Raw genomic sequence first — 26,090 nt, 5'->3', positions numbered from 1 at the left:
ATGCAGCTCTTTGTCCAGGGTGGGTACTTCCAGTTGCTAATCTGGATGAAAGAGGATTTAACCCAGAGAAGATCTACAGAAGGACAGCCATCAATTCTCTTCTCCTTCACTGTACATTCAGCAGGTTCTTACAGGCACAGTCTTCCCAAATCATGGCAGGCCTTCTGCTCAAATTCAATTATGTTCTGCTTACACACATTCTTACCTTTAAATCGTCCTTGAAAGGATCTGTGTTGGCTGTGCTCATTCGCAGAGCTAATTCAAGCAGAGCCTCTAGTCTTGTAGTTATGATGTCATCCACAGGTTTCTTAAGTTCCTCTTCTGTGAGATCCATGAAGTGAACAAAAAAGTCCCCTTGATCCATCAGGAAATAGTGTTTTATAGATCTGCTCATGAAAATGAAGGGACAATTGATTAAGATTTTTAAAGCCCAAATTAATCCATATTAAACCTGAAAGAACAAAAGCAATCAATTCAGCCAGCCTACTGTGTGTGATCACAAAATGTTTCTCTTCACAGAGAACACACAGCCATAAATACCCAATCTGGAGACTAGTCTTTTATGCATCTCCCCTGCTCCCTACCACCTCAGTCAGGATGCTTTTGTGCTGTCAGATCAGGGCTGCTGCTGTTCTTGTTACCTTGAAAAATGCAGCTTAGGAAAAAAAATCCAACACGCATGGACTACATTGCTGGGCAAAGGCTCATACTGCTAGCCTGTACAACACCCCAACCTCCACAGCGTGCAGATCCATCCAAGAGACAGTTGCCAATTCAGAGCAGAATCTTGGAGTCCTTTGAATGAACAAGTATCTGTGCTGATTTTTAAAGTACTCCAGGTACTTGCATTGATTTCTGCTCAGTAGGATACATAAAACTTTAATTGGCACCAGGGAGAGCTAATTGCAGTGGGCCAGCAGCTTGGAAACAGCTCAGAGAAGAGTATGAGGATTAACTTAATGCCTGGCTAAAGATCACACATGATAACTGCAGCTGTCAGAGCAAAAATATGACCAGTCTGTGGTTGCAGGCTCCTGATCACTGTCAATTTGGGATTGTGCTCAGCCCCTCTGTTTCCCTGACTGTCATTACTCTTTTGAACCAAGAAAACTCCCCCAGTCACGAGGAAGTCATGACAGCATCAGAGGTTAACTGGGAACACAACAAGTAGGGGAGTGAGATACTTACTGCTAACACACCCCAGAGCAAAAACCCAAATAAAAACCTGAGCTAAAGCTGGCAACAATGCCACTTCAAGCAGGAAGTTGAACTAGAGATCTGCCAAGGTTGTTAGTCCCTTCCAACCAACATTTCTGGGATGGTGGAAATAGTCAGTACTCCCACTTAACTGAGGAGAGATGGTTATCTTGAAACCCCGGGGACCTGTGACAAAGTGCGCACACGGGCTGGAAGCTCAGTAGCTTCCTCCTCAGCCAGCTGCCCCTGCACTTGCACCCCAACAGATTACATATACACAGGACAGGTGCTGAATTATGTAGCAGAGAGTCTGTTTCAAAGATGAGAAAGTTATAGACATCAACCCCAGCTAGAAGGGCGGAGCAACACCTTAATCTGAAACTACACTGATAGATGGACCCAACAGATGACATGTGCCACCAGAACTTTGGAAGCCTGTGTCTTTTGAACAGCCCTATTAAGCAAAGAAGGCTTGGAAAGGATGACATCATTAGCAACGCTAGGAAGAATCTCCTTAACAACTGGCAGGCTTCAGACAGCTCTCAACCTTTCACGAAACAAGGCATGTTCTCTGGTGGTTTTCACAGGGCAGGAAGGCATGTATCAATTTCAAAGGAGAGAAACATGGATCTTCAGGTCTTCCCACAACCTCTCTCATCCACAGCTGTAGTGTTCCCAGGTCTGCAGCAGACACCTCTGTTGCAGTTACAACTTTTCTGGACCTAGTAAAGAGCAGGCCCAAAGCAATCCCACCCCCATTCACTTCAGTTGCCATTATTGCTCCACCTTATGTCTCCTAATGGGCAGCTGCTTCTGCAAGTCACTTGGCAGGTTTGTTGCATGAAGCTCAGACCACTTTCTTTCACAATGTCACTGGTTTGAAGCAAACCCTCTGGTATCACATCTCAGATCAATTACAAATCATCTTACAACCAGCTATCAACAGCAATTTCCTACCTATTTGTTGCTGTCCTGTTTCCTGGATAGTTAAGATTCCTGTTTTTATTCTTTTCTGAAGATAGTAATAAACTAAAAGCTTGATTCACACAAGGAAGCTGGAGTTTGCATGCTAGAATGCACTTGCATTTGTCACCAGCTGAATGTGTTACGAGAATCAAAACATGTGTTATTAAAATGAACTTTAAAAAAGGACATTGTTGAGAAAAACCTGTACTGCAACTTGGGGCTAATACACTTACTCTATTCCAGCTACCTATGTTTGCATGAATGATAACCATGGCATATATTTGGTGAGGTGCTTATTATCAATTTATTTCTTATAAACATCAAACTTGTCTTGATCATACCAGATATTATTAACTCCTTTCACAGGTGGGAGTGACAGGCAGCTGTAAGACAAGCCATGAGAGAGGTGGAGATGTCCACACATGAGGGTGCATTTTAGGACCAGGCTAGACAAAGCAATGACTGCCCTGACCTACTTTTGGCAACAGCCTTCCAAGGAAGTTAGAGTAGAAAACCACAGACATCCTTCCCATCCAGTATTTCCATGATTTTACACTTTTTTTCTTCAGAAAAAAACCCAAATCTTATTTTTTCAGGTCAATCTTGCTAATAGAAAGAATACATTAATAATATTCCAGGAAAAGAGAGCTGACTTCAAAAACTTATGTTCACTATCAGTATAACCTATCTAACATGCATTTAGTAGAATAAATCAAACCTTAGGTGAGCCACCAGCTCCTTCTCCTCCATTAGGAAGTCCAGAAGAACTTTGCTAGCGTAGTTATAAGCTTTTTCTATTTGTTCCACATATGCTCGCTCTTTTAAAGTATAAATGACCTCTTTAGCCACAGGGCAGGTAACATCACGTCCACATTCTCGCACAACATTTAAATATTTACCTAGAAGCAAAAAGAAAAAACGACACATAATCATACCTACTGTACATCCAGCAGGGAAACAAGATATGCTGTGAAACGTTTACACTGAGTTCTACTGAAAGCTGGGAAGGATTCAGACACCATTCAAAAGACAATACAGGATTTTAAACTAGGCATCTAGCGTGACATTTAAGGAGAGATATAGAAATGGTTTTGTTTCCCAGTGGCGGCAAAACATCTCTGTAGACAGCCAGAAGCTTTGAAGATCAGATGCTGCGCTTCAGAAGTAGCTTCTGGAGGATCTGTACTTATGGAAGAGAACAATGGTAGCCATCAAGTTGCATGCTTCATTTAAACATCCAAATTAAAACTCAGCCTGTTCAAACCTCAGTTGTCTAGCTCCATCTAGCTAGGTGCTAGAAAACTGTACCGATAAAACAGCAGTAAGACAGACAGCTCCCCTTGCTGCTGGACTCCTTCCCACGCGTTCTTTTATTTATAGGATTTGGGGTTCTTTTTAAATCGTGTTCTTCTATTCCTCTGAGAAGTTCAGTTGTACAACCGCATAAATTGGCAAAGCACAATGACATTTATCTTTACCCAGCGAATGGTAACGCTTGCCCCAAGATTCCTCTTACATCAAAAGCATATCTCTACTTACCTGTGCTTAGTATTTTGTCAGCCATTTTCTGCAAGAACGAGGGAATTTGTTGCTGAACAACAGTATATCTTTGATCCCAATACTTGTCATTATAGTCCTCCTGAATCTTCTCCTTCTGCAGCTCATGTTCTTCCACCATAAACTCACTGAACAGTTAAAGCAGATTTTTAGAAGCAGGAAGTGGTACAATGAGGATTACTTTTTTTGACCTGTAAACTGGTAATACGATCTATCAGAGATAAGGTCTCATGAAAACACATTCCAATCAAGAACTGAAATCAGTCTGTATTTGTACTAAGGGGAGCATTATGCAGAGTGTTTCTGCTGATCTGCAATCAATTATGACGGAAACAGAATTTTATAGGGTTCGCAAACCAAGTCTAAACATTACTTGGTTGTCAGTGTAGAGGTGAGGAAGCTGGCCTTTGTCTGCCTTCTTCACCATCAGGAAGGCATTAATTTTAGCTATTTTAACTCAAGTTTCACCCCCTTTAAGATTCTGAGAAAGTGGGAAACATAACGCTGCATAAAATATTAAACACAGCAAAACACTTCAAATGACTCTACAAAAGCCAAGAAACTTCAGAAAGTGTTGTTAGCTCATATCAGATTAGCATATTAGTGGATTACATTTAACATAGATTCACTGAATTACACTCGTGCCCCATGAGAAGAGGGCTCACACCTGTTGTGAAGAGGAAGAGGATGTGAGAGAATACTTTAAAGGGGACAGGCACGGAGAGTTGGAATTTGAGTGGACTGCATATTTGAACTGTTGTGCTATTGACTTTTGCACATGATTTCCTTGAATTTGGAAAAATAAAGCAAGTGAGAGTGTGTCTGACTGTGTAACCACTGAATCAAATAACAAATGTAGTTAAACACATTCCAGCATCTCCTCTTCCTTGCAACACTGCCTCAACTGCTGCCAGGTCCAGGTTTCTAGGTTACACAGACTCTAGAGAACAGAGGGATAGGTGCACTAACAAAGTAGAAGCCAAAGACCCAAACAGTATTTCTTAACTTTTGCATTTAATTTTCATTCCTTAACTGTTCTTTACCTGTATGGATCATTAATGATGCCTCGATATATCCACTTTTCCAGAATTTCAAAATAAGGCACGCTGGCTGCCTTGGTTAAATACAGGCACAGCTCCTGGGCCTGGCTGTCCCCCGTGTAATTGAAAGTCTTGTCATGGAGCAAGCTCAGGGTTGATCCTCCCATACACTCACCTTTATCCACAGAAGTAGCTAAAATTTAAAAATACAGATATAAGACACAAAGCTGACACAGATTAATTGCACAAGCTGTGCTGCTAAATGTAACAAAGTTAGCAGTCGATTAGCTGACAACACTAAGTCACAGATCTCTCTGTCAGATGTAGAGCCCTGCTGAAGATGTAAGGCCATTCCACCACACAACCAAAAGCCTACATCCTGAAACGTCCTGAAATGAAAACCCAAATGATCAACAATCTAAAAAAGCAATAACCAAATTCCAGGTGGTAATGCAAGAAACACACCCCTCAGCGACTTGCTTGAGAAACCTCCGATCTCACAAGCCCTTCTGTTCCCAACTGTAACACTGAGGTAGCCACGCATACAGCTCAAACACCAGGATTTAGGCAGGTTGATAGTGAAATTTGTACTTTGCCTTCACAAAAAGGATATAGCAACAAAGAAATACAGTACTGCTGTGAGTTTTGGATCAAAGCAAACCTCAATATATTTGGCTAATTGCTGTGCTCTGAAAAACTGAAAATTTCAGGTAATGTGAATACCAAGAGGGATCATCCAACTCCAGATTGTAAGCAGAACAGATATTTATGTCCAGATAAATTATCTGAGCCGAGTAGAGAGAAATGTACAAGTATTCTCATGTCAAATAATTTAACCAAAATTACTGAGGCAACTGCATCTGTGACCAACAACAACATGCAACAGCACAGGCTGGGACTGGCTAGCTGAGGAGCAGCACGGCAGAGAACAGTCATGGAGTCCTGGTGGACAACCAGCTGATCGTGGATTGGCAGCATGTCCTTGCAGCAATGAAAGCCAACTGCACCCAGGGCTGCACTGCCAGTGATTATTCCCCTCTGCCCGGCGCTGGTGAGGCCACACCTGAAACACTGCATTCAGTTTGGGCTCCACAAGTATGAATGACAAAACGAAGAGTTCAGCAGAGGTTAATAAAATGGTCGGGAGCTGGTGCCCAGGGTATATACAAGGAGAGTCTCAGAGAGCTGGGTTAGCCAAGAGAAGATGAAGCTGGGAATTGCTGAACATCATTCCTTCACTTTCCAGCAGATAGCTCTAGAGGAGGTGGTATGAGATCCCTCTTTGAGGAGCACAGTGACAATACCAAAAGGCCAAAAGTTACAAGAAGGGCAATTCTAGCTGGAAATGAGAAAAAAATGTTCACAAAAAAGGGTGGTGAAGCCATGAGAAAGGGCCCAGAACGGTGGGGAATTTCCATTCCTGGGGATTGTCCAGACTCACCTGGACATGGCCCTGAGCAACCTGCTATAGCTGTAAGCAACGGGTTGCACAAGAAACTTCCAGGGGTTCCTTCTGGTTGAATTGGTTTGTGGATATACATCCACAGTTGGAGAGGCATTTGGAACGAAGCTGAGTAGAGACAGCAGTGGTGGAAACAACTGATGCGAAAGGCATGGACTGTGAGGGTAAAAGGCATGGACGTGCCTCATGACAGCTCTGAAGGGTAGATTCAATGCTACAGTCCACCACTCTCAAAAAAGAACAGTGCTCTGACAAGTACAATTCCCCTTGGTTTTCGTCTTTAATATAACATTAAATCAAAATGACACACATCCTGCCTGTATTACTACTCTGTACAGTTCTCAGAAGTTTTCATGCACCTGTCAAAATGTAATGACTATATTTTTAAAATTTACCAAGTGAAGCAAGAATCTCCAGGGTCCTCATTGTGGGCTGGATATAAAACCAGAGTTTCTGCAGTGACAGAAGTCCCTGTCTCTGAAGATGTTCTAGCTGGGTAATTAGTATCATGTATTCCTTGATTAGAGTCCGCATAGCAGCAGCCAGAGCATGATTTACCTGTCCATACTCGAAGGAAGACTTCTCCTCTATAAACCTGTAAAAAGCAAAATGGAAACTCTCAGGCAACACACCTTCTACCATTTTCAGGAATTTTATCTCTGGGACACTGTACAAGCACATGAGTAGATCATCTGTCAGAAAGCACATCAGTCTTCAGCTGGAGTTTCAGGTTCCGCATTTGCTCTGTGTCCCCCTGCCTATTTCCCATCACCACATTTCTATGTATGGAAAGCTGGGGGAAGACATCTCTTCTCCAATTGCAGGGAAACTAGAATTACTTGCAAAACCACTATGTAAAAAGCGAGAGCCAGGATTTTCAAGGTGATTGTCTTTGCATAAGCAACAGATTAAAGGACAGGAACAGATCTCAAAAGGAAGCAATGTGCATCCAGACACATGGGGAAAGCACTGTTGCTAGCTTCTGACACCATGTGCCACAACAGGGATTCATTTGACCAGATTTAGATGGCTCCATACATGTTAGTGGAGAGAGACAGATGCTTCTGAACACAAGTCATACCATCTGGAAGGAGACATGTAAGAGACTGGATGAATCACATCCTAAAAACGCTGCTTTCTCTTTGCTGATCTTTTAGGGACTTGAATCAAATGCAGGCATCTACATAACACACACAGAATCACAGAATGATTTGGGTTAGAAGGGACCTTAAAGATCACCTAGTTCCAACTCCCTGCTGTTTGTGAGGTGTACTTCATACTAAGGACCTTTTAACAATTACTTAAGGTAGCTAGGAGAAACTAGGCAGCAGTAGGTTCTGCTCAGAAGTACACAAAGGTTATCTCAGCCCTGCACGTGCAGAGGAGAGCAAAAAGCAGGAAACATGAAGAAATTCATAGCAAAGTGGGAAGAAACAAGCCAGAATAAGTCAGACATATCCTATTTACACTTTCCTTTAATTTACCAAGACCAATTTTGGACAAAGTGAAGGTGAGGTGAATGAAAAAGTGAACTGGAAGCACAGAGAGGAAACCCAGCAAAAAGAAATGTACCTAAAACAAATTCAAAGAAATTGCCATTCTTATATATCACCATAGGTTTAAATTTAGCTTGGAAACAAACATCTGCACAATGACAGATTCTCTAGTCTACAACCTGATGCTCAAAGGAGAACATTCTCCTCTGACAGAAGTCATCTTGGTACCTTGTGACAGCAGAGTAACTTGCTGCTACAGGAAGAATCCTGGTCACCAGCTCTTTGATGGACAAGTCCAAGTTTGGATCGACTGAAAACGCTCGGTTTTGCCTGCCTACAAGAGGCTGTGCTGTGATGTACCTCCCATCCACACCAATCAGAACGTACAGCAAGTCTTCCACAATCACGGATTCTTGGGAGGCTAATGGCAAAGTACCTGTTTTCAAAGAGAAGACAAAAAAAAGAACACAATCAGAACATGCCACAGTACTACCTGATTGTAGTAGATTCCTATTATTTCAGTCTAGTACCTGCAACTTGAAAGGAAGACATACTACCATTCAAAGAGAACAAAGGAAAAAGCTGAATCAAGATACAGAGAACTAAAACTGAATTATAAAACAGTTAGGGTCAACTCCAAAATCACCTGCCTTGCTTTCCAGAGAAACAGAATCCTTTGTTCCTTTATACCAAAGCAAACCAAGTAGACAGGGCTATACTTCTGATATCTGTGGCCAAGAGAACATCACCCACAGCCTGTGCTGCTGATCCTTCCACTCAAAAGGGCTCAGTTATGCTGGACCCAAGAAGCTCCAATCGTGTCAACAACTCCCCCTACCTCCACTCCACTGATTCAAGTATCAAGAAAACAGTTCAAATACAGACATGCTAGCCCAGCAAAAGCTGCAGGTGAACTGCAAACTGTAGGGTCTCTGAATGGTGCAGTCAACTATAAACCAGCTGAAAGAAGCACAAAGGACTCAAGCCAAAGTATGATCGAGTGCATCAGAAGATCACGAAACAGAGTGGCTACAACACTAAATACAGCAAAGTTTATCTCATGAAACAAGGCAACAGTCCCTTTCCGTTTGTAGGATTGTATGGGACAGAACAAATGGTTCTGAGCTTGCTAGGAACTATACCCTCACAGCACTTCTCAAAAGGCCATGGAAGAAATGTCCTGGTGAACAAGCTATTTAAGGGCGCCTCCAAGAATAAGCCTACTGTTTTCATGTCCCCCTTAAACACAGCCCAAATCCACATCAGGAAAAAGCTACAGGTTTCTTGTAGAAGCCTCCACAGTTCTGGAGAGTGGAAGCATGAGTCCCTAACTCAGCTTTTTTCTCCAAAAAAAGTTCCTATATCTAATTTATGAATAAGAAACTATACACAGTTCAGCCTAAAGCTAGAACACAACTGGGAGAGATTAGTCCCCTGCTGCTCTGGCAAGGAGACAGACAGCAAATCAGGGAGGCTGTTATAGTCTTGCTGCAGAGAATACTGAGCTGGGTGGATTGATGGATATTCCCTTGTCAGGTATGACTACAGATTTTTCAGTTGAGAATATAGATGTCATACTCCTACAGTAAGATTTTATGGAGGCTGTGATCAAGAGAAAGGACTGGGAAACGTAAAACAGATTAGATCCCATGGATCAACAGTGGGGCTGGAATTCAGCACAGGAGAAACACTGTAAACAAAGTAAGTTTGGCTTTTGGGTTTGTTTGTGGGTTTTTTTGAACCCTGCTCTTCACCTACAGAGTGTAAGGAACCAAGTTTTGCTTTCATCCTGAGTGTGATGAAATCTGAATGGCTCTTCTGAACAAGTACAAAACATGAAAGCTAATGCAATTTTCCCTGCATATCACATACCTATAGGTACCGTTGTGTCAGTGCTTAAACTGGTGCCAATTAAGAAATCGCCAATAAGTGCAGGTCTCTCGTACACCCAGGATGGAAATACTGGAATGGGCTGACCAGAATTCTTCTTGTTCTGCTTATCTCGGAGGATTTTTCGCGTAAGCTCAACAGGCTGTTGGAAAAAGAGAAAGAAGGAAAACAAAGACATCTTCTGAAGTCCTAGAAATTTTGAATTTCAAGCACAAATTGACTGTAAGCTGATAATGGGAGAACAGGAAGCAAAATAGCTGATGTTTCAACAGCACGGTGCAGGATTTGGTCTCTTAATATCATCTAGTCTATTGGTCTCAGTGCTGCAGAGGTGATTTCTTTATATTTTGGCCACCTTTTTATTGGAGGGTACATCAATGCCTTCTGCACCCCTCCCCACCAGCCTAGGTGCTAGGGCAGACATAGGGGAGCAGATTGGGGACATGCACAACCATCAGGCAGCTTACTAGTGCAAAGTGCACCATGTGAAAGGCAGCAAACTCCTTCCGGAAGCAGTAACATCTTATTCAAGGGGCACTTTCAGACAGGCTAACAAACACCTCTAAACTTGGTTTCTGCACAGTGCTCACTGAGTAGCTGCATGCCAAACACAATCCAGATAATCCACCTGCAGATAGCTGGAAAATTATGAAGTTTTTTTACTCTGAATAGGAGCCAGTGAAGAAGTAAGCTCTTAAAGACCAAAAGACTTTCTACCCCTGGCTCTGGGTCTCTGATACTGAAATAAATGGAGTGCAAGATGAAGTATCAGCTGGAGAGGCTTGTGAGATGTACAACCTAAACAACACTTAGAGCCTCAAGCACACAAACACAGGGGACATGCTTATGAATGCCATTTCTTAAACTCCACAGATGTGTATGTGAAATGGGATAAGCAAAGGGTCATTTTACTTTCCTCTCCCAGGAGGTCTCAGAGAGGGGGATTTAGGAAGGAAGCAAACGTATCCGTGAGCTTTGTATCATAAAGAACAGCACTCTTACATGTGAGAGGTAGTTGATGCACACTGTGGTTGGCCCTGGTCATTTGCCACATTCTCGGAGCTGCCCAGTACTGGGTCTTGAAAGCCTCCAAACAAGCATCAGCTCTGGTACCACTCCTCCAAGCACCACCTTTCCGAGCATGTTTGCTGCAGCCTTGCTGCTGGCATAATGCCAGTACAACATCCCCAGGTCAGAGAGGCACCCCAAAGCAACACTACATTCCTACTTATACCGTGTACGTGTGATCTGCTAGAAGGACCTTAACTTCCTTACTCCGTTGAAGATACTCAACAGTATTGGTCCCAACACAGACCCTTGTGGGACACCACTCATTACTGGTTTCCATTTGGACACTGACTGTAACTCTTTGGATGCAGCCATCCAGCCAATTCTTTATCCATCTAGTCATCTCCTTTCCTTCCTGGCTCTGGAAAATACCTGTTGTAAAATGCCCTACTTCTATACTATACAAGAATAAGCCAAATAGCACACTGGGCCTGAAGGAAGTCCCTGAAATGAGATGAGCTCACGGCACTGTGAGGGACCATGCTGGAACCTCTGTCCCAGTGAGCTCACAGCCTATCGGCTGTGGCATTCATCCCTAACAAAAAGGCAGGGACTCAAAGTATTCCTTATAGTGATCATGACAAGGAGCAGCTAGAACCCTGAAACAATGCAGAACCTTCTTCATCAAGGGACTGGTTCTTCCTCACCAGTGATTCCCTGGGATGCAAGAGACAGAGAGCTTTTGTTGGAGTTCAACCAGCTCTAGTGTGAATCTGTTAACTGGCAGAGTTTTAAAAAGTTGACACAGTTTTGGCTGTAAAGGACACAGCTACCTGAAAGGGAACACTTAATTTTTACCACCTCAATGATTCTTGGGCCAAAACTGGTTCAAGCAGCAACTCCCGTCGCTAAAAGACAACTCAGTGATTTCTCTGACAGTGCCAAGTAATCACAGGGCAGATGGCACAGCACTTGTGGCACTGGTGACAAAACACATGTCTCAGGGGCATGCATCACCTTCTCACCACAACTTAAAACTTAGATCATTGTCATTACTGACTTCAGTGACAGCCTGGATAAAACTCCCAGAACTGAAAGTGTGACCCTTGGGTGTCAGCCTGGCATTTAAAAGCCCAGGGGATAGGGGTACAGTTTGCCACTATCATGCTGATGATCCTGCTTCTGACATCTTAAGCAATAACAGTGCCCACACCCATCGAGGTAGAGAAAAAGCTCATCTTCATGCTCAATGAATGGCAACTGTGCCAAGTGGCTCCCTGCACTACAGCCCTGGTGTCGAGGAAGACAGGCAGCAGCGAGCACACAACCAAGAAGGAGTGGTGGGGGCAGCTGGGCTTTGCTGAATCTGGTGAACCGAAGGTCTAAGAGCAGCCTGCAACTACAGGAAGGACGAGTACCAAGATGATGGGTGAAGCCAAGCTCCTCCCTGCAGTAGCAGGAGGTCCAGGCATCCACAGACAGACGCTGCCTCTTGAGATATTGAGATCAGTAAGGAAGAGATACTTCTTACCGCAGAGCAGAGGGGGAGCAGTCAGTGGCAGTCATCAGGGAGGTGGAATAACTCCCTCTTGCAGGACTCAGATGGACAAAACAAAAGCTGCCCTGATCTAGTGTGGGCGACAGTTCTGCTGCGAGAGGGAGGCTGGAATGGACAACCCCAGCGGCTCCTCCCACCAGTGCCACAACAAATCTGTAGAAATACTGATAGCTACCCTCCCTGCCCAGTGAATGAAGATGGTGCCACGAAGACCACAAATAAGAGCTGCTCTACTGAGATCCTCACGTACATTAATACAGTGTGAAGGATCACCCCAGGCTTGTGCCAGTGCACAACGTGGCTTTAGAAGAGAGATGGAGAAATAAATCAACTGCAACGACTACTTGACAGTCTTCTTGGGAAGTGGCTACAGCAGAGACTCTTGACACAGAGCTTTCAGCTATGTGAGTTGATACAGCCCTACTGACTCAATGGCCCCACACACCTGCACATTAGGGCCTTTTTAAAGAGTTTCAGCTTTTTAAGTCTTAAGTATAAACGGAGCAGCAGGGAGGCACAGATCTTTTCAACTGGCTGCTGCCAAGAGACCAAGACAGGGCCCGCAGTGCTGCAGAGTGAGGGCTGAGTGAAGCAGACACGCACTAGTACAAATAGACCCCATGTGCTAACAAGACAGATAAACCTCCACTGAGTGAGGGCACAGGACTGCCACAACAGAGACTGACACAGTGTGATTTCTGAGCATCCACAAGCAGGCCAGCACCCTCAGAAATAGTCACATTCAGAGCCTGGAGGCTTGTCCCCTGTGGGATTTTATTGACCAGTCATCAGAAGGCAGAACAGAAACAAACCTCTGGAACAAAGGGAAGCTGAAAAATTTTAAATAGAAGCATTTGCACATAGTCCAGTTGCTCACTTAGTACAGACCTCTGAGAATCTTTTGTTCTTCTCCCCACTTATCACACTCTCACCTCTGTCCAAATAACTGTCCATACACAGTTCCTCCTGTGCCTTCTGCAGCCAAAATGCCCTTATCTTGACCCATAAGCTTTCCGTCCTATTTTTCTCCCCCTGTCCTGTTGAGCAAGGGGATTTATAGAGAGCTAGCCAAGGTCAACTCATCACAGCACAGTTATTTCTACAAATGATTACAGGAAATAAAAATTGGGATTATAACTAATAATTGCCCTTCTGCACTTTCTACCTCTCAGCCTACTGATAACGAAACACTTGCTTAACTGTTTTCCAAGCCTGTGCAATGACACAGTTTACTTCTACAGCAGGTTTTTTCCCTCTTTTTGTCTTTGCTATCACTTTGCAGCATTTATTTCAGGAGCTCAAATAGCTAAGTGGAGGGAATAGCTGCGTCCACTTGGGGAACGATTATATGGGGAATTACACCCATATCATCTGAGAGAGCAAAACTCCTAGCAAGGATGAGGACATGCCACAATGGCTGTTGAGTTCCTGAGCAAGCACTGCCACGGGCAGAAAAGAAAACGTCAGCACAGCTTAAAGCAGTCATTTGAAATGGGAAAATGACACTACATTAACCCCTGCCAGTTAGAACTGTCATGGCCTAAACTTTATTTACCTTAACTGACTTTAATAGAAAAAGGCCACTTTTATTAAGAACAGCACAAAAACGTAATGTGATCTAACTAATAAAATTTGAGAGATAATTTAGATTATCTGCACAGAAAGAAACATTTAGAATTCCTCTAAATGATAAAAGACCACAGCTAAAGACATGAGCAGAAAGAGAAAGATTTTGTGCCCAAAGCTTAGGAAGAGACAGTACCTGCTGTACACTGGAGTTGGCTGTGACACTGCCCAGCTGCTTGCGTAGTTCCTCGAGCTCCTGTAGAGAGATCTTGGAAGTAGATGAAGGAATGGAAAAATTTGTGCTGCCACTGGTTGCTGCATTTGCTGCAAGTTCTGCCCTTTCTTTGGCATTTTGTTGCAAATACTGGAGTGTCTGTACATACATATACAAAAAAAAGATTGTGTGAACACTGGTCAGGACACACTAAAGCAAAAAACACGTGACTGTAAGACTGTTGCACTGAATGAGAGCACAGGTCTTTATGTCCCAGTTTTCCATGTCTTAGTGGTTTATATCAAGAGGAGTAATTCTCAGTAGTGCTTTAATAATTCAGTAAATGCTAGAACTGGTTATCTGTTGATTTCCATGCATTTTGCTGAACATTATCATCAAAATGCACGCTGTACTTAAAATCATTGCATTGTTGCTACTTTCAACACATCCAGTTCTAAAGAAGAAACAAACCTCTTTGTCTTCTGTGAGTTTTGACAGTAGATAAACTAGAGAATCTAGATGTCTTGTATTTTTAGACTTCAGCTCATCATACTTCTTCAAAAAGTCTTCAGGAGTTCGAGAAAACTCTGCTATTTTTACCTGCAAAACACCGTATCAATATTAAGTTACCATCACAGCACTCAAGAAAGGAAGAGCATTGTGCAAGGACGGAGACAAGGTGCAGGCTGTGGCTGCTGACAAAGGACTTCAGGGAATGGGTTTTGGACTGAATGCTGCAGCATGGGCCAGCATTGCGCTGGAGGAGAGTGAGGGCCCTGGCACTTCAGGTGATGGAAAAGGGACTGCAGGAAAGAAAAGATGAAGGTAAGCACGAGATCTATAGCAGGGCTCGCTTTGCATGTGCTCAGTCTGAAGGAATGCAATTTTGTATCAGCAGGTTTATTAAGGGATTTGGCATTGATGAAGCCATGTCTGGATACTGGATCCACTCTGGAGGCCCCACTGGCAAGGAAGACATTAACATACTGGGCTGAGTCCAGCACAGGGCCATTGAGATGGTGGGACGTACTGCCCATTGCCCAAAGGGGTTACAGATCCTGCTCTGAGGGGCACAGCAAAAACATCACAGGCACTGCCACAAACTGCTAAACAGAAAATCCCAGCTGGCCCTAGGGAAACAGTCCTTGCCAGAGACTGCAGTGACCCCGGGACATAGCCAGAGATGGAGGAATCTCGCGGAGATTTTCAAAACACAGCTAAGCAGTCTGCTGTAGCTGTGATGTGAACCCTGCCACGAACAAGGGGTTGGACTGCACGTCCCCAGCTGTGCCTCCTACTTAAATCTTTCTACAAGACTATGAACTGTAGCTGTCAGTGTAAATACTGCATAAGACTGGAATCAGAGAAAACATGCAGTTCAGGCTACAAAAATCTGAACTTTCAGACAGTTACCAAATTTCTAGCACTTACAGCTTGACTGACAGATTGCTTTTAAAAACAACAATGAAAAGCAGTATTATGGCCACAGAAGTATGTCTGGTCACGAGAGTGTCAAACTTTAATCCCTAATACTTGGATGATAGTCAGAAAAAGTGTCAGGTATTGTTCATATAATTGCATTTTACACAGTAACTATTTTTCATTTGTTTTATTCTTCCAGAGGACAACCCCTCTAATCAAAATTTGAAACCAGCATTGCAGGCACAAAATAAGCGTTCTTTGAACTTTCCCCCCACCCCAGTTCTAACAATCCTTCTTACAGTCTTCTACCAATGTCTCCAAGATGCAAGGGTTTTACCTTTTTCCTGATAATAATCTTTCTACTTCATACCCAAAATTGAGATTCCAGATCAGATTTCCCCCTTTCACCAATGCCAACATGATTTCACCATTTTCACAGAAAAACTTGTGACAGCCATTACCTCTCCCAACACGTGTCCAGCTCCACACCCACAAAAGTTATCTCACAGTAAAGTAGACTAAGGAAAAGTTAGTTCACATCGCTAGCCAAAAGAAATCACACCGAGGTATATTTATCTTTAACTACTCCTCAGGGAGGACTGTACTCTCAGAGTTGAAGGAACCTCTATCAATGACTGCAAAGGAAGCATGCCGCCTCAGGAGTCCTGCCAGCTCCCCCTATAAGGTCTGAAACACATTTTAGCTGCAAGTACAGTACATCAACACTTACCTTCGCGCTGTGCGCAGACACGGTTGTGGTAACATACGGCGTTCGATTCTTCTGCAGAAGATCGATGTAGACTTCAGCTCCTTCACCACCATGAACGTGCAGTAGGCTGAGCAGCTCATTGACATCGTGGTGAATGCGGAACTCGCTCATACTCCCACCTGAGGCTACAAGCTCCACAGGATACAGAAACAAAGGTGTTAAGTTATTATTTTACTGCTGCAAATTGAAATATACCCACACAAACAACACTTCCTGACCGCATTATAAGCCTTCAGAGTATGCTAAAATATTTGACTGGAAGAAAGTAATACATGTAAGGGGAGGAAGCCAGCAAAACAGAGGTACTCATTATCATGCCTGATTTAACTATACTGGTACAAACCCTACCTTAACGTAGGTGAGCCAGCAGAGCTCATTTCAATCTCAAAATCACACTGGTGGTGGACAAGTTACTGAGTCATCGTAAGAAGTGCTGGTTCATCTACTGACAGACTGCAGACAGCCAAAATTGCTGGCTCCAGCAGCCGGCCCATGCTGCTGCTGCTGCTTCTGAAGTTATTCAAAAGCAGTTCTTCCAGGTTTAGGGGTCTTTTATCTTCTATTGCCCATTTTATTAACAGACAAGAACCAAATTCTGCAAAGTTACTCAAATGAGGGCCACAGAAGAGACTGACTGAGGCTTCATGCAAATACAGAGTTCACTGTGACACCCTGTACAGATGCAGAGTACCAAGCATACAGACACACTTCTAGTTTGCCAAAATCATTGAATCATTTAGGCTGGAACAGCTGCCTCAGTCCAACTCTCCATCCAAAAGTAAATCAAATCAAAGCAGCCTGTGCACAGCCTTGTCCAGTTCAAGCTTAAATATCTTTAAAAATCCTGATTTCCCCACTTCTTGGGGCCCCAATCCTCATGCGGAAATATCTTATCCCAATATCCAACTGGGATTTCCCATGCTGCAGCTTGTGCCAGCACCTCTGCGGCTCTCGCTGTGCCTGTCCTAGCAAAGTCTGGCCCCAGCAGCTCTGGGACCCGTTCGGGCAGAAGGAGATGCCGTTGGGTCCCCCTTCACCCCCTCATCTCTGGCAGAGCAAGCCCAGCTCCCACAGCCTCTCCTCACACGCCCTGGCCTCCACCCACCCTTGCCAGGGCCTCCCTGGGCTCACTCCAGTTTGTTTATAACTCTCTCATAAGGGAGCCCCTGGACTGGCCCAAGCGGTTTGGATGTGGTGTCACAAACGAGGTGTTCACTTTGCTTTACCTGCCGGCGACGTCCCTGCCGACACGGGTGAGAACCGGCCTTTGCTGGCACCAGGCCGCAGCGCCGGTCGCACCCACCCTGCTGCCCTGGGCCTCCACGTCCCCCTCTACACAGCTGCGCCCCAGCCAGCCGGCACCCAGCCTCTGCTGCCGTCCGGGTCACCGCGTCCCCAACGACCTCGCGTTCGCATCTTTTCCAATTCCCGAAGGCTTCTGTGAGCCCCCTTCTCCAGCCTAGCATGCTCCCTACGAGCGGTCACCACAGCCCCCCGCCCACCGACTCCTCACCCCTATCACGGGATGCGAGAGCTTCCCAAGAGCCGGGTGACACGGCGAGTCCCTCGGCTTCCCGGCCGCTTCCCACCTCGGCCCGCCCGGGGGGCCCGCGCCTCCCGCGACGGCCGCGGCAGCCCCTAGCAGCGCCTCAGCGCCGGCCCTACCTGCCCGCCCGGAAGTGCCGCCGCCGGCGACCGGAAGCGCGACTCGCGCGTGCGCACTCCCCCGCGGCAGCCGCCCGGCCGCGCGCCCCGCCCCCCGCGCCCGGCGCCATGCTGCGGCTGCCGGCCGGGCTGCGCCGCCGCCTGCGGGAGGGGCCGCCCCCGCCCCCCGCGCCGCCCCCGCCCCGCGCCCCGCCGGCCCCGCCGGCCCCGCCCTTCGCCTTCGCCCCCCGCCGCCTGCGCCTCGGCGCGCACCACCCGGTCCTCGAGGTGAGCGGCCGCCGCCGGCGGGCCCGGGACCTCCCCGCGCCGGGCGAGCCCCTCGGGTCGGCCCCTGGGCTCGGCCTGTACGGGGAGCGGCGGCCGCGCTGCCTCAGAGTGCCCGCAGGCCTCTCCGCGGCGGCCTGCCTCCGCCGGGCGGCGGGGTCTGCCCTGCGAAGGGGCCGGCCTGCCCACCGTCTCGCTCTCCTCTCCTAGGATGGGGACGTGCACAGGCACCTCTACCTCCAGGGTGTCCTCACCAGCCTGGCGGAGGTGGCGGAGAGACCCAAGTAAGTGAGGCCGGGCCCGCCCGCCGCCCTGGCATCGCCCTGACCGGCGGTGCGCCTCCTGGTTCGGGTGTCCCGCGGCGTGTGGCCTGGGTGGCCTGGCGCTGTGGGTGTGAGCCCTGCCTGCTCGCCTTGTACGGGTGCAGGGCTGGGCTGGGTGCTCTTCCACTTGCCTGCGGGCTTTAGAGGCCATGGATGTGAAATAAGCTAAAAGGGAGAAGGCGTGGATGCGTTGCAAAGCGGTTTGAAAAGGAAAATAAGGTGATGCAGTTTGCAAACTGCAGTGTCTTGCTGAAAAGGTCAGAAGTCGGTATTACATGCTGCAGTCAGCTGCCTGTTTGAATACTGCCTTCTTGTGCTTGCTTGATGTGGTGTCATTTCACCGAGAGTTCCCCATAAACACAGAAGGCATCTATAATATATCTGAAAATTGGGATTGTAGCTAAACAAGAGAATTTATGTGGCATGTTATTATTTACCCAGTCTGAATAGTGAGAGAGCTGTGTGGTACAGACAGCCCCAATTGGGAAAGCTAAGCCTGGGAGAGAACCTCTGTCTTGCTTTAAAATCAGCTCTTGTATATAAAACTGAGGAAATACTTTAAGGATTGTGTGAGTTTATCCTACATGCCTGTTAAATAGCATTGGCACAAAGTTTTAAATCCACAGCTGCAACTTTAAGGTGAAACAGCTTATTTCTTGCATTGCTGCTTGTTGTTCATTCTTAATCAAAGCACCACTTAACAGGACAATATGATGCTCAAACCATACTGGCAAAATGCCAGCACCGTTGTAATCTTCATTCCATTGCACCTTGGATTTGAGTATTATTCACCAAAAATGCCACAAGTAAATAAAGTAATCTAGAGGGATATATGCAGTGTAAAAGAAGGCTCTAATTTAATTTGAGATGTGGATGTCCTGATTTTCCCACAGGGTGTCTGAATTCAGTTGTCACATCTCTGGATGCTGCCAGGTCTTTGATACAGTGGAAGGCTACGAGCACCACTACAACACGCTGCACAGGAACGTCTGCTCGTTCTGCAAGCGTTCCTTTCCATCTGGACATCTCTTGGATATTCACATCTTAGAGTGGCACGACTCACTTTTCCAGATAATGGCTGAGAAGCAAAACATGGTGAGTCGCCATGCCTAGCCCTTCGCTCATGGCTGGTGTGCATGGCATGGGTGTGCACCCTTAGAGATTGACAGTTTGGGGAGGGTGCCCATGTCCCCAGCTGACCTCTCTTGCCTTTTCCAGTTATGCCTTTTTGATTTTTTTTCTCCCGTGCCTTTCAGTACAAGTGTTTGGTAGAAGGCTGTGCAGAGAAGTTCAAGAGCAGCAAGGACAGAAAGGATCACTTGGTCACTGTTCACCTTTATCCTGCTGACTTTCGGTTTGATAGACCAAAGAAAGTGAAAAGGTAACTGCAAAACTGCAATAGCTCAGCTGGTTTTCCCCTGTAGAGGCGATGATGTGCTTCTCTGCTGTCACACTTTCTTTCCAGATTAAGCAAGTTTATATCCTAAGAGGCTCAGAAATGATGTTTTCTGCTGCTTGTGAGAACAGGTAAACTTGCAAGTATTTCTGTGGCAATATTTTACTTTATCCTAATGTTGAAGCACGTCTTATTTCTCTCTCCATGTGGCTCCAGGCTCTGCTCCCTCCAAGTGGAAATGTAAAGCCCAGCATCTTGCTGTATTGTTTCCTGCTTTTCTCTCCAACCCTTTGCAATATTCCTGTTCCCCAAAAGCACAAGTAGAGCAGAGGGAGGCTTTGTAAGTTTGGTGATCAGCTTTCTCAGCTGGCCATTCATTTCAAGCACTGCTTTCACCACAGGGATTAATACAAGGACTGATGTTTAACACTTTCATGAGAAACCTGGGTGATGGGATGGAGAGAAGATTTCTTGCCTGGCAGGGTGGTGTGTCCCTGGGATGGGTGCCCAAAGAGATAGGGACTGGGTCTGTGGAGTCTTTCAGAGCTTGCTTGGGTAGCCAGCCTGGTGTGAACCCTGTTGAACCATCTAGTGCAACCCTCTGCTCAGAGGGTTGAACTAGAGACCTTCAGAGTTCCTTTCCTTTCTGTGTGTTAATAGTTAGAAGTGATGTAATGCAGCTCTGAACATGGATACAGCTGATTACAGAAGCAGTGAGGGGATGCGGGAGGCTGTCAGTTACTGCCATCGTGTCACAGCCTGACGTTCTGGGGGCAAGTGTGGCAACAAAAAATGAAGTGTGTTCTGGTCCGAACACTTTAGGGTGCAGCAAACTGAAAAGGGAAGAGCTGCTCAAAGACTTTACAAGCAGGCCCAACTGCCCTTTAGTAAAAGTGGTTTGACATTTAGAGAAGAAAGAAACTGCTGGCTGCAAATGCTGCCTGCTCCTTAACCAGGGATGAAAAGCTAATGGTCACCTTTGGCTGCAGCATGACATCAGCAGTATGGTACAGTAAAGGACAGTCCTCTCAGGGAATCGAGACCATTGAATGAGTCACGCTTTATGGACTGAAGAAAAGAACCTGGGGACAAATGCAGCAGCCCTGAATACTTAAGTAGAAACTCATACAAGCCTATCATGCAGCTCTCAAGCAGCCTTTTTGGCTGCTCCTGGTGGTTTGCACAGCCAAACTGTGCCTCCGTGCAGTAACTCACCCAAGTTGGGACTTGACCTGTTTCATCATAAAATAACTTCAATTTCCTTTGCTCTGGGCTTACGTGGCAGGTACTGAGAAAGGATGTACAATTTTGTCTCTACAGTGGCCCCAAGCATGTGAGCTCTCCCACGAAGCAGGGTGCCTGCGTGCCAGTAGATGTGAGCATGGAGACATCGGAACAGTTCCAAGTGGACCCCATGGAAATAGGGCCCAGTGAGAACATGGAGATCCCTCAGCCTGCAGCCAGCCCTGGACCCTCAGTGCCAGAGAAACGACTGTATAAATCCAGGTCTGTACTGTTGTCTTGCACAGGCAAAAATTTCTGGGGCTGGGACTGTATCATCTGAACTGCATTTTGCAGTGCCTAGTGCAGGATGGCTCGGTATTTCTGTGTTGAAGATAAAAGAGGTAGGATTTCCATGTATGTTTTCAAAGCCATTTTTCAAAGAGAAAAGCATAAACAAGGACAGAGTGTGCCTATTCCATGAAAGCTGTGTCAGTAAGCCTCTGTTAGTCTGCCCACCCATGATTTCCTCCCAGGGTACGGCAGAATGGTGTGTACCTGAAGATAATAACTCTCCTAAAATACCTAAACAAGTTTTGTTCCTGCTTTGTAACACTTTCCCTTCCTAGCTGCCTCAGGGCTGAGCTGGTGCCTTTTATTGTAGCTGTCTGTGCTCACATGCAGTCACAGAACAATGCACAAACAAAGGTGAACATCCTACTCTGAATCTTAGGTTTAGCAAGGCCAGAGCAGCATTGCTGTTTTATTGTGATTTTAGTGGGGTTTTTTTTACATAAAATCTTTACATTGCCTGATGCTGCCTTGACTTTTGAAATCCCCCTTGTTATGTGCTGTAAAACCTGTATGAGATACAAGGTAGCTGTCAAAAGGTCCCATCCTCTTCCCAGCACCTGGATCAGTGTCATTTTCTTCATCATTTTAATCATCTCACAGCATAAAGGTTAATACGGTTTTGCCTGAACTATTCCAGTTAGCAAAGGGATTCTTGTGGTTTGTTTGCCACATCTGTGACACGCTGGCAGTCTGGAAGCAGCACGTTAAGCCCAGGACTGTGCTGGAGTGCCATGCAAGGGAAACCCACGTCTGTCCTGAGCTCCCTCTCATTTTCACTGGCATTAGCTCAGCCTCTGTAAAATGAGGTAAATGTTGCTGTTTCAGGGCTTTGTAAGGAGTTGCGGAGTCTGAAAGCATCTACAACACACTACAGACAGTTGGATCTGCTTCTGCATGTCATGGTTTGCCTAACAAAATCCTGTCCCTAAGCAGCTGCCATGGTGACATTTTAAATTTCACTGCTTTGTCCAGCATAACAGCTTATAAACCAGGAAGAAACCTTTCCTTGAATTCAGTGTGATGCTGCAGGTCAAAAGGAGAATTTGCTGCTGAGAGGCCATGCTTTTACAGCTGCTTCTGCTCTCCTGCTCTTCACAATCATGTCCTTCCACAAAAAAACGCCACTGCAACTGTCCATAGAATCATTTATAGATTGGAAAAGGCCTTTGAGATCGTCAAGTCCAACCTGTTAACCCAGGACTGCCAAGTCCAGCACTAAACCATGTCTCTAAGCACCACATATATTTTTAACACCTTCAAGGATGGTGATTCTACCACTTCCCTGGGCAGCCTGTTCCAATGCTTCATCACCCTTTCAGTGAATAAGTTTTTCCTAATGTCCAATCTAAACCTCCCTGGGGGTAACTTGAGGCCATTTCTTCCTGTCTGTCGCTTGTTACCTGGGAGAAAAGATTGACCCCCACCTGCCTACAGCCTCCTTTGAGGTAGCTCCTGGATGTAACTCCATCTACTACCACTCTTTGGGCTCAGCTGTCCAGCCAGCTTTTTACCCAGCACAGAGCACACCTGTCCAAGCCATGAGCAGCCAGTTTCTCCAGGAGAATGCTGTGGGAAATGGTGTGAAAGGTTTTACTTAGGTCCAGGTAGACAACATCCACAGCCTTTCCCTCATCCGCTAGGCAGGTCATCTTGTTGTAGAAGAAGATCAAGTTCGTCAAGCAGGACCTGCGTTTCACAAACCCATCCCCGCTGGGCCTGATCCCTCAGTTGTCCTGCACATGCTGTGTGATGGTGCTCAGGATGAGCTGCTCTATAGCCTTCCCTAGCACCAAGGTCAGGCTGACAGGCCTGTAGTTCCCCAGATCCTCCTTCCTGCCCTTCTTGTAGGTGGATATCACAAGACTGGCTGATGTCCAGTCTTCTGGGACCTCCCCAGTTAGCCAGGACTGTTGATAAATGATGGAGAGCAGCTTGATGAACTCCTCTGCCAGCTCCCTCAGTGTCCTCGGGCAGATCCCGTCTGGCCCCATAGACTTGTGCCCATTTAAGTGGAGCAGCAGGTCACTGACCGTTTCCTCCTTGACTGTGGGGACTTCATTGTGCTCCTCCTCATCCCCATCTTCCAGCTCAGGAGGCTGAGTTCCCAGAGGGAAGCTGGTCTTACTATTAAAGACTGAGGCACAGAAAGCGTGAAGTACCTCAGCCTTTTCCTCATCTTTTGTGGCAGTGTTCCCTGCTGCATCCAATACAGGGTGCAGATTCTCCTTGGCCCTCCTTTTGATTCTAATGTGTTTGTAAAAATGTTTTTTGTTATCTGTTACGGCAGCAGCCGGCCTGAGCTCTAGCTGGGCTTTCGCCTCTCTGATCTGCGCCCTGCATAACCTCACAACATCCTTAGAGTCCTCCAGAGGGGCCTGCCCCTTCCTCCAAAGGTGGCAGACTCTCCTTTCTCCCTGAGTTCCAGCCAAAGCTCTGTCCAGCCAGGCCAGCCGGCAGTGTCTTTGGGCACATGGGGACAGCCTGCTCCTGCGCCTTTACGACTTCCCTCTTGAAGAATGCCCAGCCTGCCTGGGCCCCTTGGCCCGTCAGAACTATCTCCCAAGGAACTCTGTCAACCAGGCTGTTAAGCAGGCCAAAGCTGGCCCTCTGGAAGGCCAAGGTAGCGGTTCTGCAGACCCCCTCCTTACTCCTCTGAGAGCTGAAAACTCTTGTAATCTCGTGATCGCTATGCCCGAGATGTCCTCTGACCACTGCACCACCCACCAGTCCTTCCCCGTCTGTTAACAGCAGGTCCAGTGGGGCATCTCCCCTGGCCGGTTCACTGCCCATCTGTGTCAGGAAGTTATCTTCCACACGCTCCAGGAACCTCCTAGGCTGTTTCCTCTCCGCTGTGTTGTATTTCCAGCAGACATCTGGTAGGTTTAAATCCCCCACAAGAACAAGGGCCAGTGATCATGAGACTTCTTCCCTCTGCTTGTAGAATGTTTCGTCTACGTCTTCTTGACAACCACCTTTCTTTTCTTCTTAGCAAAGCTGGTCATGATGCGTGGGGTTGACTGACTCTCCCTGGAACTCTCCCTGTGTTCTTCCCTAGAACATAGCTAATGGCTTACTACATTTTATAACACCTTATACCTGGCTGTAAAGAGAGGAGAGGCCTCCAGAACATAAGTGAAATGTGCAGAATAAACAGGAAAACAGACCAGTATTTCACTGATTTTTTTAATTACACTTTGGTGGTTTAGATGTCCTGCTCCTCTGATACTTTGTTCTTCCTACCGTGGGAGCCTGAAATGCTACACAAGACATATATTCTTTGGGCTGCAAGAGGTGGGCTGTTAACATGTATTAAAGCTGTCTCCCTTTCCAGGATCCCATCCACAATTTGCTTTGGACAAGGTGCTACCCGAGGATTTAAAGGACCAAGGAAGAAAGTCTGAAGGTCAGTGCACCAGATTAGTGCAAGATGAGAAGGTGCCAGCCACTGCTGCCTGCAAATGTTAGTGATGGCACCATGGTCAAGCAGGGGTATTTGCAGTTGTGTGCGAGGGTCCCGCTCCATACAGGGAAGGCAGAAGGGGGAAAACAGGGATTGTGCAGCAGCAGTTTGGATGCATCAGTACCATGGGAGGTGCTTTGCTGCAGGCCTTTGTGTGTCTGTACCACCTCCCTTTAGCAGCATTTCAGAGCCAACTCATGCTTATATTTATCCTTCCTGAGACACAACATTATCTTTTCTGATCCCCTCTGAAATCAAACTACAAATAAATTTATCTGCCTTTGTGCTGTGAGGGTTTGTATCTCATCAGTGCCAGGACCACTCCGGGCAGCAGTGGCTTTCTAGATAGATGGTCACATCTTGCCTGATCTTGCAAATGTTAAATGCTGTTCTGAAACTCGAGGCAGCTGCAGACATTGCACAGGCTTTGTGAAAAACTTGCAAGGGTTCACTGCCAAAAACGCAGCAGGGATAACACCAAGCAAAATAATACTGTCTTCCCTCTTCCTGCAGGAAGCCCTGCATCCCCCCAGCCTCCTCAGCTGGACTGGTGGCAGGGTGTCATGCTTCCTTGCCAGCCCTTTTTGCACAAGGGAGAATCAAAATAAAATTCAGAGGAAGAGCGGTGTACATTACAATAATTAATTCTTTAATTTCATTCATTCATTTTCTTACAGAGTTTTTAAAAGCTCCCAGCAAGGACAGCCCTTGGGATAGCCCACAGACGTGTGGCAGATTGAACTCCACATTAGTAACTCACAGAAAGAGTCTCAGACTGCAGTGGAGCACTGCACTGTGGAGGTGAGAGCAAATCAGCTGCTGGAGCTGAGACTATGCAGGATTTTTATTTTTTTTTTGGTCTTTTTGGGGAAAAAACATTCAAGAAACTCCAAGACAAAATCTACTGACTGTGTGGAAGCTGGAACCATTGACAAAAAGAGAAAAGAAAACAGAAAACCAATGTCCTTAATTCTGACCCTTTTCTTCTCACTGAAGTCTTGTTCCATTCCCCTGTGCTTACTCTGAAACTCATGCAAAAGGTTTTCCTGGGCCAGGAAAAGCATGCTGGTGCCATGCAGCTGATTTCCACAGGGAGTTAAAGTGACTTCCAACTAGGTGAATAAATAAAGGAATTTTTACATAATCGCTTCATCGAGAATTTAAATGCTGTTCTGAAGCCCAGGAAGAGTCAGATGTGAAGAATGAATTTCTCGTTACTCCAAATACCCCCAAAATCGAGTTGAGATGGAGATTCATCTTTC

At 46.1% G+C, this 26,090-nt stretch overlaps 2 protein-coding genes across 6 annotated transcripts in view; one reads left to right on the top strand and one right to left on the bottom strand.

The window, feature by feature from the left end:
* Window positions 1-17,843, bottom strand: part of TUBGCP2 (tubulin gamma complex component 2) — a 36,440-nt gene extending 18,597 nt beyond the window's left edge. The window contains exons 1-11 of one of the 5 annotated variants that reach the window (XM_080401574.1): window positions 17,811-17,843; window positions 16,107-16,277; window positions 14,426-14,554; window positions 13,937-14,113; window positions 9,591-9,750; window positions 7,947-8,154; window positions 6,618-6,817; window positions 4,764-4,953; window positions 3,703-3,848; window positions 2,882-3,062; window positions 206-386 (exon numbers count right to left, since the gene is read on the bottom strand). In XM_080401574.1, coding sequence (XP_080257700.1) covers window positions 206-386; window positions 2,882-3,062; window positions 3,703-3,848; window positions 4,764-4,953; window positions 6,618-6,817; window positions 7,947-8,154; window positions 9,591-9,750; window positions 13,937-14,113; window positions 14,426-14,554; window positions 16,107-16,256 — 1,722 coding nt within the window. In that variant the 5' untranslated portion in view covers window positions 16,257-16,277; window positions 17,811-17,843. The other 4 variants (XM_080401573.1, XM_080401575.1, XM_080401572.1 and 1 more) reach the window with 4 other exon arrangements.
* A 52-nt stretch (window positions 17,844-17,895) lies between these two features.
* On the top strand, window positions 17,896-25,972 carry ZNF511 (zinc finger protein 511). Its single transcript, XM_080401784.1, has 7 exons — window positions 17,896-18,077; window positions 18,285-18,358; window positions 19,291-19,492; window positions 19,654-19,778; window positions 21,114-21,299; window positions 24,700-24,771; window positions 25,506-25,972. The coding sequence occupies exons 1-6, from the start codon at window positions 17,919-17,921 to the stop codon at window positions 24,767-24,769; spliced, it is 816 nt and encodes a 271-aa protein (XP_080257910.1). The 5' UTR covers window positions 17,896-17,918; the 3' UTR covers window positions 24,770-24,771; window positions 25,506-25,972.
* Window positions 25,973-26,090: the final 118 nt, after the last annotated feature.

The sequence above is a fragment of the Falco punctatus genome (genome assembly GCF_963210335.1).
Source record: "Falco punctatus genome assembly, chromosome: 9".
Classification (NCBI taxonomy): domain Eukaryota; kingdom Metazoa; phylum Chordata; class Aves; order Falconiformes; family Falconidae; genus Falco; species Falco punctatus.
This window is presented reverse-complemented; position numbering and strand designations above follow the sequence as displayed.

Bases quoted from the DNA above. Each gene is read 5' to 3' on its own strand.
- ZNF511 (XM_080401784.1), top strand. From the start codon at position 17,919: ATGCTGCGGCTGCCGGCCGGGCTGCGCCGCCGCCTGCGGGAGGGGCCG. The intron at 18,359-19,290 runs GTAAGTGAGGCC...ATTTTCCCACAG, and splicing joins GAGGTGGCGGAGAGACCCAA to GGTGTCTGAATTCAGTTGTC. The intron at 21,300-24,699 runs GTCTGTACTGTT...CTCCCTTTCCAG, and splicing joins AAACGACTGTATAAATCCAG to GATCCCATCCACAATTTGCT.